This window comes from Hemitrygon akajei, chromosome 1 (genome assembly GCF_048418815.1).
Source record: "Hemitrygon akajei chromosome 1, sHemAka1.3, whole genome shotgun sequence".
NCBI lineage: Eukaryota > Metazoa > Chordata > Chondrichthyes > Myliobatiformes > Dasyatidae > Hemitrygon > Hemitrygon akajei.
Window position 1 is genome coordinate 192,122,415 of NC_133124.1, and position 16,681 is coordinate 192,139,095.

Consider the following 16,681-nt stretch of genomic DNA (forward strand, 5'->3'; position numbering starts at 1 on the left):
CAGCATCCGTGCAGAAAGAAATGGTTATCGTTTTGGGTGCAGGATCATTTTTTAATCGGGAAAAGTGGAGCGCTTTAGTAATGTAGAGATGGGGGTAGTTTGCGCAAAGACCAAGGAAAGTGTCCGAGGTGGAGACTGACTAGTGTCTCTTGTGCTTGATGGGGGCTTATTTCTCAGGAAGAGTAGAAGATGGGGGTTGGGGGGAGATAGCTGAGGGCAGAGGCGAGAAAGAGCAACACTGGAGCTGTCAGCCATGGAAGGCAGCGATCAGAAATAAAAGTGGATTTTGGAAATACCTGTCCAGCAGGTTGGGCAGCGTCTGTGGAAGGAGACAAACTGAGATACAGGTGTTTGATGTCTTAGCAGATCTGCCAGTTTTGACCCAGACTAGGAAGGCCGTCTGCCTGAAGCAAGCAGTTGGATTCAGTGTAGGCCGTAGATGGACAGAGGTGTCATGGTGTTTCTTCAGCATACACTGGTCTCTGCTTGGGATTGCTGGGGAGAGCGGATCTCCGCAGAACTTATCTCCCGCTTGAGTACCAGTGGGAGCTTTGGCCGATTGATTCTCCTCTACTCCCCGACCAGGGATCTGACCCTAACACCAGTGCCAAATTAGCCATTGACTGGCTCCCCTACAACCATCTTAATTCCTCACTGCCTGTGCCACAGACCCACCAAGGCTGTGACGTGGAGCAACTTAGGTCCTTGTACCGCCCTGCTGCAAAACACCGAATTTCATGTCTTACAAGTCAGTAATAATAAACCTAATTTTGATTTGGAAACGCCACACCATTCCTACTTGGGAACATGTCGCTGATTGTTTCTGCTGCATCCTGGAATTCACCGATTGCTTTGGCTTGAGAAGGCTGTGCAGCACCATCGTCGGTGAGGGCTGGTCTCCCCACATCTGAAAATGGGAGCAGGAGGTCTCCGAGAGGCTTTGCCTCTCAGCCGCCCGTTGAACACCTTCGCACCCTCTCTGCCGCCAAAGACAGGATTCACCTCTGCTGCCACAATGAGGCCCTGCTCAGGGAGGAGGAACAACACCTCATATTCCGTCTGAGTAGCCTCCATCCTGATGGCATGAACGTTAATTTCTTGAACTTCTGGTAAATGCATCCCCTCCCTTTCTCTCTTTTGCCATTCCCCATTTTAATTCCCCCTTACCCCTTCTCTTCTCCTCACCTGTCCATCTCCTCCCTCTGGTGCCCCTCTTCTTTCCATGACCATTGTCCTTTTATATTTCATTCCTCCTCCTTCAGCCCTTTACCACTCCCAGCTCCTTACTTCTTCCTTCCCCCTTACCTGCTCACACCCTTCACTTGTACTCCTTCCCCTCCCCCCCCACCTTATTCTCACTTCAGCCCCCTTCCTTTTCAGTCCTGTTGAAAGGTCTCGGCTCGAAACAGGCTGTTTATTCCCCTCCATAGATGCTGCCTGACCTGCTGATCCCCTCCCGCATCTTGTCTGTGCTGCTGCATCTGCCGAATTCTCTTGTGGTAATGGACGGCCTGTCAGCAGGGCCCAGTGAGGCTGTTGATGGAAGTCAAGAGTCTTATCACAGTGTGGGCGTGTGCGACGGTGCACCAAAACCACTTTAATGTTTATATTTCAGGGCAGATTCTGATGGTTGATATCAGTAGCTCAAAGCTCCTCTAGGACAGTGAGGCCCAGCAGTATGAAACCCTTTGAAGGTTCCTGCTTGGTTAGGGTGTGAAGCTTGAAGTGAAGATGGTGGTTAATTACAGAGCTTCAGCCCGGAGGAAATTAATTAAAGAGTGAACTGCAGTCAAGCTGAAAATCCACAAAGGTTAAACCAACACAAAGAGGAGAAACTAAGTTACTAGTATCCTAAGTGTTAAAGGATGCCATTGTGCCTGTGGTAATATATTCTCTGTGGCTAATATATTAGGTATAGCTGTGCACCTTGTTAATGTAAATATCTAATCAGCCAATCATGTAGCAGCAACAGTGCATAAGAGCATTCAGTCATTGGTCAAGAGGTTCAGTTGTTGTTCAGGCCTAGCATCACAACGGGGAAGAAACGTGATCTGACTGGCTTTGACCGTGGATTGATTGATTGGTGCAAACGGGGTGGTTTGGGTGTCTCAGAAACTGCTGCTCTCCTGGGATTTTCACATACAGCAGGCACAGAGAATGGTGGGGAAAACAGAAGACATGGAGTGAGAGGCAGTTCTGTGGGCAAGAGGGCTTTCTTAATGAGAGGGCTCAGAAGAGCATAGACAGATTGGTTCAAGCCGACAGGAAGGCAGGCATGGCTCAAACAGCGGTGTTCAGAAGAGCATCGCTGATCATCCAGTCGAGGTGGCGCCAGCGAGCAAGAATTCCTCGGGCGACGTCTTTCAGATAGCAAATCCGTCCAACTGTGTCACCTTTTCTACACCACTTGCTTGTTCCTTTCGTCTTGTTTGTGTTCTGGAAGCTGTTGGAGCCCGTGACGTACAGTTTGGAACTCGATTGGGCGATCCAGCACTGTGCTGTGTCCGGAGAGCTGTCACCCTTCACAGAAGGACTGAGCTGGTGCAGCTGCTGTCCTCATATGCAGACAAAAAGATATTTCCCGTAGTCTGAGATTTATATGATTATTGGACTGTGCTCTGTTCGTTTCCTTCAGTTACTCAGTGTTTCATTCTTGTGGCTGATTGGCAAGTGGGTGAATTGTTAATTTTTGTGTATGTGTGGGGATTGGTGCTACTTCGGCTGTTCTTTTCTACGAGTGAGGGGGCCAGGGATTGTTATGTGTGGCGGGCTGGTGATTGTCATTGCGGCAATTTTTTTTGCTGTGGGGAGGGGGGAGTTTTGGGGTCTGTGAGTCTTTCCGTGCGGGGGTTGCAGGGAGTTGATGCCTGTTCTTTCATCAGCACCCATGGTCTTTCTGTAGTTCCTGGCTCTCTGGAGAAGACCAGTAGCAGAGTTGTATTGTCCATACAGGTCTCCCCCGCTATCCAAAGGGAGAGCATTCCTATGAAAGTGTTTGTAATCCGAAATGTCGTTAAGCGAAGAAGCAATTACCGTTAATTTATATGGGAAAAATTTTTGAGTGTTCCCAGACCCAAAAAATAACCTACCAAATCAAACCAAATGACACATAAAACCTAAAATAACACGAACATATAGTAAAAGCAGGAATGATATGATAAATATACAGCCTATATAAAGTAGAAATATTGTATGTACGGTGTAGTTCAACTTATCAAAATCGGGAAGACAGTGAGCCGAAATCAATGTGGAGAAAAAAATCGGCATGTACACACATGCGCACATATACACCTACGCACGTACACACATGCGCACACAACTGCCCGCACAAGGCTTCATGGTCATTGTAGTCTTTCTCGGGGTAAACGCACGTATAAAGCGGGCATCTTTTTTTCGTAAAAGCGAAAATCCTCTTTGGTTAGCGAAAACAGGTACTAATGTAGGTCTTTCGTAACAGCGAGCTGTCGTAAAGCAAAACGTTCGAAAAACGTGGGCCACCTGTACTTCGACAACAAGATGAACGGTTGATCGCCGAAGTGGAGGAGCTGGTGCAGTAGAAGACCACGAGTATAAACCCAGTGGCCACTTGGATCTTTCGATAGCTGCAGTTGCATCTGCTTCCTTTTCAGAGCTGCTCATTCCTGATCACAATCCACTCTGCAAAAATAAAGCGCTTCCTCCTGACGCTTTGCGGCTCTGACCCAATTGCCTCACATCTGCGGCAACTGGGCACTGTTTCTGTAACCGGAAGCAGGTCCTCCACGGTTCGTCATGATCTCCACTTCGCCTTGGAGGGGCCGCTTCCCTCACTGCTGGCCTGTCCACGCCCGTACTGAAGCACAGTGCCCAGAACCGTACCAAATGCTCCGCCTGCGACGGCATCATCCAAAATAGACACGAGAAGCTTTCTTTTGCCACAGACAGCTGTGAAGGCCAAGACCGTGGATAAATTTAAAGTGAAAATTGATAGTTTCCTGATTGGTCAGGGCATCAAAGGTCATGGCGAGAAGGCAGGTGCACGTGGTTGAGTGGGATCCGGGATCAGCCAAGATGAAATGGCAGAGCAGACTTGATGAGCTAAATGGCCTAACTCTGCTCCTTTGTCTTATGGTGTTGAGCCCTTATCACCCTGGGCAAATACCATGCCTGTCTTCCAGAACATCTTTAAAACATTATTACCAGAATTATCAAATATTATCTGTCTTGGTGGCTATTGAGAAAAGTTCTGATGTGAGGTTTCGACCTGAGACATTGGCAATTCCCTTTCCCTCACAGATTCTGCTCGACCCGCTGTGTTCCTCCAGTATTTTGGTGTCTCGTGTCCCCATTAGGAAAAACCTGACTTTCTTTGAACAGTAACCTTCTTTAATTGTGGTATTGCTGGGGATGTTGATGTTTTGATACAAGCCAAGATGCAGTGTTAACCTGCATTTACCTGGAGTTGTTGGGAACTTAAATGGGACTGGGTGAGTGGTTGCTAAGGGCAACCAGTCAGGCATAAGCTAGGCCTGACTGCTGTCTTCCAGCCTTTGCCATCCTTCTCCCCCACCCCACCTGCCCTCCCAAACGCAGCATTTTCAAATTCTTCCAGGTTCTTGCCATTCCTACCTCCAGCCCTGTTGTGCGTTTCTGTTCTTCCACGTCTGTTCACTTCATCGTTGACACTTAGACCTTGGTAATCCCACCATACACCAGATCTCCAGTAGGCATTAAACCACTGGAAATGTCTTGTAATAATGCATATAGAGGCCACTCGGCCACTCGGGTTACTGCTATTAAAGGTTCATTTATTATCAGAGTATACAAATCTGAAATTCTTCTTCTCCAGATAGCCCGGAAACCAAGAAAGAAAAGAACGTAAGCACGATCATCAACCCCCAACTCCCTCCGCCCTACACAAAAAAACGATCAAGAATAGAACAGGCACATCGCCGCCCAAATCCCCCTCTCCCATGCACACAAAAAATGAGAAAGATAGGGCAAAAAACACAGATTTTTTTTAAAAGCTATAAGACAGTGGGGGGGGGGGGGGGAACGCGGGTAGTCCACAGACCAAGTCCATATCCAAAACGCAGAAAACCTGAATAGCATTGTTCAGGCCCAGCGACAGGCCTTTTCCTCTCCAACAGCAGCATGATCTCACCAGTGATCAAAAGGCAGTCTCTCCCTCCGGCAGCAGAGTGACCCCCCAAGTGATCAAAAGGCAGTCTCCCCTCTCCATAGCAGAGTGATCCCCCACTGATCAAAAGGCAGTCTCCCCTCTCTGATAGCAGAGTGATCCCCCAGTGATCAAAAGGCAGTCTCCCCTCTCCAGCAGCAGAGCGATCTCACCAGTGATCAAAAGGCAGTCTCCCCTCTCCAGTAACAGAGTGACCCCCCAGTGATCAAAAGGCAGTCTCCCCTCTCCAGTAACAGAGTGACCCCCCAGTGATCAAAAGGCAGTCTCCCCTCTCTGATAGCAGAGTGATCCCCCAGTGATCAAAAGGCAGTCTCCCCTCTCTGATAGCAGAGTGATCCCCCAGTGATCAAAAGGCAGTCTCCCCTCTCTGATAGCAGAGTGATCCCCCAGTGATCAAAAGGCAGTCTCCCCTCTCTGATAGCAGAGTGATCCCCCAGTGATCAAAAGGCAGTCTCCCCTCTCTGATAGCAGAGTGATCCCCCAGTGATCAAAAGGCAGTCTCCCCTCTCTGATAGCAGAGTGATCCCCCACTGATCAAAAGGTAGTCTCCCCTCTCCAGTAGCAGAGTGATCCCCCACTGATCAAAAGGCAGTCTCCCCTCTCCAGTAGCAGAGTGATCCCCCAGTGATCAAAAGGCAGTCTCCCCTCTCTGATAGCAAAGTGATCCCCCAGTGATCAAAAGGCAGTTTCCATTCTCTGATAGCAAAGTGATCCCCCACTGATCAAAAGGCAGTCTCCCCTCTCTGATAGCAGAGTGATCCCCCAGTGATCAAAAGGCAGTTTCCATTCTCTGTAGCAGAGCGACTCCATAGTGATGAAAAGCAGGGCAGCCAGCGCTCGCCTTGTGCATTTGCCTCAATGTTTTGATCTCCCTCATTGCTTTAATCAGCAAAATGGAATTAGGCATCAGCTCGTAGCCTTCTTGCCATTGGGTTCGCCCACGCTGCCTCTGCCTCCCAGAATCCTCTCTGAGGTTGCACACGTTCACAAGGAGAAGGTGCAAACTCCGCCCAGGCAGCTCCCAGAGTCAGGATCGAAGCTGGGTCTGGAGCCGTGTGGGAGGAGTGCTAACCAAAATGCCTTTGTGCTGCCCAGAGCCTGGCGTTTCCTGCCGCGCTCTTTTCTTCGCCGATTCTCTGCCCAGATATCCACCAGTATTAACCTTGACCGTGCTGTAGATGTTGGGGTGAAGAGGCCAGGCTGTCTGGAACCTAAGCAGGTTAGCAGTGCATTGAGCCAGAAGTTCGTGCAGTCGTTTGTGGCTGATGGAATTCTGGTCAGTAGCTAGTGTGGTCGGGGAGGTCAGGTTTGTCTCCCTGGAGCAGAGGAGGCTGAGGGTTGGCCTGATAAAGTGCACAATCTGTAAGGGGCATAGATAGGGTAGATGGTAACAGTTTTTCCCATGGTAGGGGTATCCAAGCCACAACCTTTGTCATAGGGTTTGGAGGCTTGTGTGCTTCAATGGCCCAGAGAGCTATGTTGGCTGGAGTCTGGCTCTTGGTAGGGTCACCCATGCCAAACAGGTCAAAGGGTGCAGGCCACTAAGAGTGGTCCACTGGACGTCTGAGCTCTGGGGTTCAGCTCAGGGTTAACATCAAACAAACAGTTACAGAAACAGCCACGAAGAATCCTTCCGCAGTGTATCTGTGTGTGACAGAATGGGCAGACAGAGATCGAGGATCTTCATTCCTCCCCTAAACGCCAGCGGCATAGTGGGCCAGTAGGTACAGGGACCAGGCGACAGGTTTGAGGTGAGTGATATGAGGTTTAGTTGGTGAGTGAGGGGGACTCCTCCCCCACTGAGGGTGGTTGGACACTGGAGTAAGCCACCTGCCGGGTGATGGATTAAGCAGCATCATATCATAAGGCATAGGAGGCGGAACTGAGGCCATTCAGCCCATCGAGTCTGCTCCGCCATTCCATCATAGCTGATCCTGGATCCAACTCAACCTGCCTTCTCGCCACATCCTTTGATGCCCTGACCGATCAGGGAACTATTAACTTCCACCTTAAATATACCCACCGACTTGGCCTCCACTGCAGTCTGTGGCAGAGCATTCCACACATTCACTACTCTCTGGCTAAAAGGTCACCCCTCAATTTTGAGGCTGTGCCCTCTAGTTCTGGAGACTGGCCCCGTAGGAAACATCCTCTCCACATCCATCTTATCTAGTCCTTTCAACATTTGATGGGTTCCAATGAGATCCAGAACCTTCGCTATGGGAACAGTTGCCCAGCAACTCGGCTCAGAGTAAATAGAGACTGACCTCTGTGAGAGATCTGCAAACAAGGACGTTGTGAAGTTGCCTCCAAGTCAGTAAGGTCTCCCACTCCTTAAGTGCAAAGTGGTTTTTAGAGTGGAGTTCCCTGTCGGTACTTACTCTCCCTCCACAGATGCTGACTGACCTTCCTAGAAGTTGCTGCTCCAGATACCAGCATCTGCAGTCCTTTGTCTCCCTCCCTCCCTCCTCACATTGCATTCTGGATGGTGGGATGATGAATTAGTCAGCTTTCTCAGGAGGCAAACAAGCTTAAAGTAGACACACAGAGGGAGGATAGCAGATACTGGAATCTTAGCAACTGAAAATGCAGTGGGAGAACTCAATGGGGCAGGCAAAATCCATGGGAGGAAGTGGATGAGTCGAAACGCTTAATTAAACTTAAGGGTTAAACTTCTGTGTTGTTTCATGTAGCACCATGGTCCTGGAAGAACATAGTTTCATTTTTACTGTGTACTGTACCAGCAGTTATGGTCGAAATGACAATAAAAGTGACTTGACGACTGTAGAGCGTGACCTGTGACTGGAGTGACGGTGCTCATTCACGTTCTGACCAACGTTGCCGATACTCACACCGCCCCCGCCCCTCGTTGGCTGGATGTGTTTCTGTACTCAGTGCCTCTCTGCTTTGCTCCAAAGGTGAACGGGGGAGAAGGTCAGGAGGTGTCGGAGCCCACTGCGCACGGCGCCCTGAAGCGTTCCATCAGCTACATTCCAGTCTCCGGGAGCAAGCAGCCGTCGGGGCCGCAAGTGTTGAAGAGCGGCTTCTGTGTGAAGCAAGGCATCGTGGTGAGTGTTGCTTCCGGTGCTGCTCTCGTAGCTGGGTCTGACGTGGTCCTGCAGATTAGGTCGTTACGTCGGTGACAGTGGTGCTGCCACCTCACACCTCCAGCGACCCAGGCACGATCCTGATCTCCAGCGCTGTCTATGTGGAGTTTGCACTTCCTCCCTGACTTTTCCCCTGGGTGCTCCAGTTCCCTCCCACGTCCCAAGGGTGCACAGATCGGTTAACTGGCCGCTGTAAATTATCCCGGATTCTGTTGGTGGCAGGAGAATAGGGGATTGGTCACAGAGTGGACGTGAGACTCCTTAGAGCTGGCGTGGAATCTGTGGGCTGAATGGCCTGTAACACGCATTTATGGACTCCAGTTAGGACAAGTTGCCATAGGTCTTGGGGTTTGTGTGTGTACGACTGCATTTAGCATAAGGGATCCTCACTGTGGGCCTGTTTCGCTTAGGAAGTCAAAAACCAGGTATTCCAGGTGAAAGTAATCCGTAGAGGGGTCAGGGGGCAAATCAGGAAACATTTTAACACCCAGAGGATGGTTGGGGTCTGACCCTTCCTGTTTAAAACAGGGGTCCCAACCAATGTTCCCTCTAAGGTGTGCGCCAGCGCGCGCACACATCTTTTGCTATGAGCGCGCAAAGGAATTTAAACTGCGCACGAAAGGTTGTCGCTCTACCCCGTTGGCATGTTTAGTACATTTCACAATCGTACACAATCGCATTTCCTTCTCCGGTTTTTGATGACGACGGCTGTCGACATTGGTGTTGACGACGTGGAGTTTGCAATGATTTATCTGCAGATTTCAGAACTGTCTTTATTGAAGAACTTATTGATTCACTGTGTCGAATTCCAAAGAAGCAAAGGGTGTGAAGCGCAAAGGAACTGCTCGTTCACTTAAAGCCGAATGGTTTATTATCTTTAGAATAGCATCAGGCTTAATTCCACTTAAAAATTCAGTGCACACATGTTGTCACTGGGAAAATCATTGCACAGTACAAGATGTCTGCACACACTGGTCGTTACAAGTTAGAGGGAATTTGCACCCAACCTGGGTCCATTGACTCCTTGCTTAATGGAATTGGTATATAAATAAAGAGTTGGGAACCTCTGGTCTAAAGGGTGGAAAATCCCATATTTTAACATGGAATTAGTGTGGGTAGGTAAGCTCTTCCTCAGCTGTGGGAATTTCAATGGGCTGAATGGCCTTTTGTGTATAACTTTAGAGTTCAGTGGTTTCCTGAGCTTTGGCGTTTTGCACTGCTGGGCTTGGCCACCAATTGCCCAGCACCTCAGGCCCGAACTGCACTGTAACTCCAAAGTTTAACTACAAAGACTTTATGACAGTTGGGAGGCCCCCTCAGGGTGTCAGTTCAATACTGGGGCAGGCTCCTCGGTACAAGGACCAATGAGGAGGAGGAGGAGGAGGAGTGGGAGTAGGCCTCCATCAGGAGGCTGAGAGGTGACCTGGTAGAGGTGCATAAGATTAAGAGCAGATAGGTGGTCAGAATCTTTTCATCATGCCAAATGTGTCAAAAATGAAAGGTTATAGGTGAAAGGTAAGAGGTGCATTAACAGAGTTTTTTTAACGGAAAGGGTTGATACTGGAACACGCTGCCAGACGGGATGGTGAATCAGGTACAGTCACTGTGTAAGGGGCAGTTAGACTAACACTCAATTAGCAAAGCATTGTAGGAAACGGTCGTGATGCGGCCAAATAGGATTGGTGTAGATGGGTGCAGTGGTCAGCATACACGTGGTGGGCCGAAGGGTCTGTTTCTATTGTGATCGATCGTTGGTACAGAGTGGATGGCCGGAAAGGCTTGTTTCCTCTCCGGGACACAGCAGCAAAGTGGTTAGCGCAACCCTATTACAGCGCCCGCGACTCAGGTTCATTTCTGTCACGGTCTGTAAGGAGTCTGTGTGTTCTCCCAATGACTGCGTGGATTTCCTCCAAGTGCTCTGGTTTCCTCCCGCGTCCCAAAGACGCGCTGGTTAGTAGGTTAATCGATCAGATAGGTGTAATAGTGTGGCCTGTTCTCAAAATGAACAGAATGACTCTGTGACAGTAGGGTCGTCTCCCCCAGGGTGTCAGTTCAACGCTCGTTCAGCGTCTAATGTTTCCTGCGGAGCTTTAACGCACACCTGACATGTTTGTCTTTAATGCCGCAGAGGAAAAGCTGGAAGAGGAGGTACTTCACACTGGACGAAAATTCTTTCAGTTACTTCAAATGTGAAATGGTAAGTTCTGTGGGAAACAGCGCTTCACGGAGAGCTGTTCGGCATCTTGGGGTTAACTCTGGCAAAGCAGTCTCATAGGTGATTGACGGCAGAAAGAATGACAGAGAGGCGGGTGGCGGGCCAAGTTTGTCTAAACGCAGAGAGGTGAAGGCCGAACACAGTCACCTGGTGTTTTAAAAACTATCCTCTGTTTACCCTGACGGCCGAGAGGGAGACTAATCAGTTGGAGTTTCCCTTCAGAGAGTCCCAGTTATTCCTGAGTGTATTCCTGGATATCAGTCAGCTGATATCATCCACACTGTAAGTCATCAAGATAGAGAAACTAAATGAGGACGTTCAGCCCATCGAATCTGTTCTGCTTTTTTTCCATCTCCATTCTCCCTGTAAGCTCCCCTTCCCAGTCAATCTCTGCTTTAAGCACAGCCAATGGATTGGCCTCCCCCGTGGCAATTAATTTGACAAATTCACCAGCCCTGTGGCGGGAGGAATTCCTCCTCATCCCAGTTTTAAAGGGAGATCCTTTATTTTGAGGCTGCGCCCGTGGACTTTGGACTCTCCTACTAATGGAAACATCATCTCCACGACCACTCCTATAAGTATCCATAATGTTTCCGTGAGATTCCACCCCTCCCCCAGTCAATGTGATCTGCACTTTGAATCAACAGAGCTTGACTGTCAGTAAAATGAAACAGGACTGGGCATATAACGTGAATGGAGCAGTGTCTAATGTTACTCCCTGTGCCCAAGTACTTTAAGGCAGTGAGTTGCAGTGGATCTTTGGGTCCAGCACCTGCTCTCAGACCTTCTCCTGGGGTTAATGTCCAGTGGTGAGATACAAGTGTTGCCCTGACCTTTCTTAAAGGGCAAGCAGAACCCAGGCAATAGAATTTGGCACTGGGGAACTGCCCCTTTAAAACGGGCTCCGTCTCCTGCCCTGTGTCACGACGCACAACTGGTCCTCAGCCCTCAACCCTGTGCTCAGTAACTTCCTGGTTTCCTGTTGCGTGTCACCAGGTTAAGATTGTTTTCGCTGGAGTTTCGGAGGCTGAGGTTTATAAAAATTACGAGGGGCATAGATCGGGCGGACAGTCGGAGTCCTTCCCTCAGGGTAGGAGGGAGAGAGTTTGAAGGGGATATGGGAGTGACGGTGGACGCGGATTTGATGGTGGTCCGTGTCCCCCCCATTCCCTGCCTGCGGTGGACCACATGCGGGCAGAAGGGATTTAGTTTAATTGGCATAGAGCTCAGCACAGGCATGGTGGGCCGAAGGGTCTTTCCCCGCACTCTACTGTTGTGCATTCGAACCCACACCCTTTGATCTGCCCCTTCGCCATCTCGGTGATCGCACACCTCACAGAAGGACAGCACGGGGACAAGCCCTTCGAGATAATGCGCTGACTCGTGGTCCAGCTCCTGTCTAACCACCACTCCATGGAATAGGATCCCTTTGACTAGCAAGGTCTTTGATTTGGTCAAGCCTTCTCTCCAGCTCTGGGCCCCCACACTACGTTGGAGCAAACTTGCGTTGCCTGGACTGCCTCCTGTGAGGACTTGGTTTGATGATAGTCATAGATCTACAAAGCAGGAAGAAAGGCCATTTGGCCCAAACTGTCCATGCTGGCCAAGGTCCTGCTTTAGTCAGCATTTGGTCCATATCCTTCCAAGCATGACCTGACCATGAACCTGTTGAAATAACTTCTAAATCTTGGAGTTGCACCCGTCTCTACCTCTGGCAGTTCATTCTGCAAACCCACCAACTTCTGTGTAGAAAAGAAAATGCTCTTCAACTTCCCTTTCAGTCTTTCCATGCCCTCTAGTTTCAGACTCCGCTACCCCGGACCATCCACCTTATCTGTGTCCCTTATGGCTTTCTAACCTCTATAAGGTCACCCCTCAGCCCCCTACACACCAGGGAAAACAGTCCCAGTCTATCCAGTCTCTCCTTGTAACTCAACCCCTCCTGTCCTGGTGAATCCTGGTGAACTATTTCTGCACCCATGGATACAGTGATACAGGGAAAAACTTATGTTATACTGTTCATACAGATCAAACCATTGCACAGTGCACTGAGGTAGAACAAGGCAGAACAGTAACAATCAGAATAAAACGTAAAAACCACTGAAAAGGTGTACCTGATGATAAAGTGCAAGATCGTGACGAGGTCGAGTTCGTGGCCAAGACTCCACCTCGTAATCGAGGACCGTACAGGTTTGGTGACAGCAGGATAGAGTTTGGCAGGACGTGCTTCTAGGCTTTTGTATCTTTGGTCCGATGGGAGAGGGGAGAAAGAGAGGATGTCCAGGCCGGGTTATGATCATGTCGGCCACTTCACTGAGGCAGCGAAAAGATATAGGGGAGGCTGGTTACTGTGATGTGCTGAGTTGTGACCATGACATTCTAGAGCTTGTTACGGTCCAGCTTAATGTCATCTGTCCTGTAGCAGGAGGGAGGCGAGCTGGAGATGCGTCTCTACCAAAGGAGGCATAAGGCGCTAGCCTGCAGGTCACCCTCGGGCAGAGTCTAGCACCTGCTTAGCCCCCCGATCAGGGTCACGTGAAGCCATTGGAGCAGATCGCGTGAGCAGCTGGTGCACATCACACGTCCTGGTAATGTGACCACTGGCGCCAGGCAGACAGTGTCTGGAGAGAATTGATAACGGCTGGGGTCACCGGTCTTGTAGAGACACTGCCCAGAAGAAGGCAATGGCAAACCGCTCCTGTAGGAAAAATTTGCCAAGAACAATCACGGTCGTGGAAAGACCACGTCACACGACACGGAACATAACAACCGAGCCTATAGAAGGCTGACCAAAACGGCACATGATATTCCACACGTAGCCTCACCAGCATCTTGTACAGTTGTAACAGTTCTTACAGTCTTGACTGTGAGACTCCTCCTGGTTTAACAGAGATGTTTTATTTTTAGGAAAAAGAACCACTGCGGACAATCCCACTGAAGGACATTCAGAAAGCTCAAAACTGCAGCTGCAGGTAACTGAAGCGATTTATAATGCAGTCCGTTCGAGACTTCTCTGCACTCTGTGACCTGCTCTTTCACTCATTTTGTCTTTCCTTTTGCTTGCAGCCAAGCACTGATGAGGGATAATTTATTTGAATTGGTTACGATGAGTAGAACTTTCTACATTCAGGTAATTCTGTCAAGAATATTGAAACGCTTCGCGCTCGATTTGCATAAGCTGGGTGAACAAGCGCGGACCATTTGAAAATGAGGGCGATCGTAACTGTGGGCCAGTTCGAAAAGCAGCAGTTACCCTGAACCTCTGTGTGCAATCACAGCTCTGGCTGTGCCAACCTACGGTGCTGTCTGTGCGGAGTCTGCATGCTCTCTCCCTCACTTGGATGCTCCCCGGGTGCTCCAGTTTCCAAAAGGCCATAAAACAAAGGAACAAAATTGGGCCGTTCAATCATGGCTGATTTATTTTCCCTCTCAATACTATTCTCCTGACTCCCCCCCCCCCCCCATAACCTTTGATGCCCTCACTAATCAAAAACCTATCTTTAATTATAGGTTAAGATATAAAGCCGTCTGTGGCAATGAATTTCACAGATTTACCATTATCTGGCTGAAGAAATTCCTCCTCTTTTCTGATGCATCTCCATTCCGAAGCTGTGTCCCCGGTTCTAGAATCTTCCACTGTCGGAAACTGCACTCCATCCTGTCCTCTTTCACTCTTACCTAGTACTTTCCATATTCAATAGGTTTCAGTGAGATCCCCCTTCATTCTCCAGCAAGTACTGGGTCCAGAACAATCAAACGCTCCCGTCCACACCCTGTGGGTTGGAGGGTTAATTGGTGGCTGTAAATTGCCCCTTTGTGGTGGTACGAGACAGGAGAGTTGAAGGGCACATGGGAGAGAATGGACTGCAAGGAAAGTGAGACTATAGGATTTCTTTAAGAATGCAATGGGCCAAATTATCTCCTTCTGCAATAAGGAAATATGTGAGTGATACGAGGATGCTTCCTTACGAAAAAGTTGGAGGTCAACTCCAGTCACTTCCTGCCAATGATCCGCGGAAGGCTGAGAGATCTCATACACCCACTGCACTATTGCTGTCTGTGGCTAATCAAATGCAGCACAGAAAGAGCCCACCCGGCTCCTTCAGTCCCCATTGCATCCGTGTTTCCTCAGGCACTTCCATGGCCTTTCAGAAGAGCCCCGATTGCTTTACAGCCAGTGACACTTCTGCCAAAGTGCAGTTACTATTGGAAAGGATTTGTGTACAGCAAGCTCTCATAAGCACTAACCTGACGATCGTAGCTCTCAGTGGCAGAGCAGGGAAAAATTCGGCCCATCTCTCAGAGCAGAGTCCCTTTCCCCGGATTGTGACGTATCCTGTCCCATTTGCCTTTCATTATCACTTCTCTTATTCTCCTCCCACTGTCCACCTACACCGGGGGTAGACAGCACACAAACTGAGATCGAAGACTGCACACAGCTGTGCCGGAAAAACTCGGCAGCATCACTGGGAGGAAACGTCAGCGGATGTTTTCAGGTCAGGACCTTTTATCTGGACTGACCTGCTGAACTCCACCGGCATTTTGTGTGTTACTCCTAGCGTAGGTGGGTGGTTATTATTCATTGAGGCACAGAGTAGACCTTTCGAGCCCCCCCCCCGGCTTAACCCTAGTCTATTCATGACCAATTTAACTTGCTAATCGATAGGTTTTTGGGATTCTGGGAGGAAATCAGAGCAGCAGGGGAGAACATACACACTTCTTACGGGCAGCGGTGGGAATTGAACCCAGGTGGCCGGTGCTGTAAAGCATGGTGCTGACCGCTGCACGGTCCGGCTACCCTGACATCTGCCGTAAAATCTATTGCTTCATGCCGGTTGTACAGTGCAAGTCATAAAAATTACAAGTGACAATTTTTTTTTTAAAAACTGAACAAATAGTGTAAAAGAATAGCAAAGTAGTGTTTGTGGGTTCGTGGGTCGTTGGGAAATCTGATGGCGGAGGGGAAGAAGCTGCTTCTGAGACATAAGGACAAGAGCTGTTAGGATGGGAACCAGGCTGCAAGACGACTGAACTCCCCGCCACCTCTCATCACGTATGAAATGCCAGCAGCATCATACAACTCACTTTCTAACTTGTGCTGTAATCTGGTGATATTGCTTCGTGTTATGTGTGTGAGATATACGTCCTGTGCCGTGCATGTTGGCCCGAAGAAACGTCGTTTCAGTTGGTGGAATACGTGTGTACGGCTGAACGAGAGTAGACTGAACCTGAAATGTAGGTTTCAGGCCCCTGTACACCTGTACCTCTTGCCCTGTGGTAATAATGAGAAGAGGGTAAAGGCTGATTTATACTCGTGCGTTGCATCTACGCAGTAGGGTGACGTGCACCTCCCCAGAAAAGTTACTCACACGTCGCGGCGACGCAGACCGCAACAACAGTGATTGGTCCACTTGGTAGCATCGCATTTCCTCCTACGCATTTCCGGTTGCTTCTTCTCCGCCGTGTCGGTACACCGATGTGAAACAGATGAACCAAGTCGTCAAATCTACCTGCCGACATGTGAAAATGCTTGAAATGCATTTCCTTATCCAAGTCTCTCACGAAGAAACTCAACACAGAGGCATAGAAACCCCACCGCCAACTAGTGTTTTGGTGCACACCAACGCATGCTCGCTACGGCGTAGAGCGACGCAGAAGTGAAAATCGGTTACGGCGTAGGCTGCGGTGTAGCCCGTACGCACAAGCAGCCTTAAGAGTCCTTAATGATTTTGAACTATGTATCTAATTTAATTAAATAAATATCTATATATTTATTTTGTAAATTAAATAAGTGTGTGTATGTATGTGTGTGTGTATACACACGCACACACACACACACACACACATTGTAATTCACGGTTTTGCTTTGTACTGCTGCTGTAAAAACAAAAACTTTCAGGACATATGCTGATGATTTAAACCTTCCTTTGACTCTGATGGATGGTAGCCAACGAACCCGCCAAGCCACATGCCATTGGAATGTGAGATGCAAGTACGGCACCCAGAGGGAATCTGACACGGAGATGGCGCCTGAAGTCGGGCTCGAACAGCGGCTGACTGGAGCTGTGGGGCAGCAGCACTACCTGCTGCTCTGCGGTGCTGCCCTCTTGGTAATGAGGAGTGAGGGGGTCAGCATTTGCCCCAACACCAGTGAGGACTCCTAGTGGCACGCCCACCAGA

General features: G+C 49.2%; 1 protein-coding gene across 4 annotated transcripts in view; it reads left to right on the forward strand.

The window, feature by feature from the left end:
- LOC140734296 (pleckstrin homology domain-containing family A member 2-like) overlaps positions 1-16,681 on the forward strand; it is a 111,353-nt gene that overhangs the window by 82,792 nt on the left and 11,880 nt on the right. For all 4 annotated transcript variants that reach the window (XM_073058092.1, XM_073058065.1, XM_073058083.1 and 1 more), the window contains 4 exons: positions 8,098-8,247; positions 10,415-10,483; positions 13,409-13,473; positions 13,568-13,631. In XM_073058092.1, the coding sequence (XP_072914193.1) occupies positions 8,098-8,247; positions 10,415-10,483; positions 13,409-13,473; positions 13,568-13,631 (348 nt within the window). The remainder of the gene's footprint in view (positions 1-8,097; positions 8,248-10,414; positions 10,484-13,408; positions 13,474-13,567; positions 13,632-16,681) is intronic.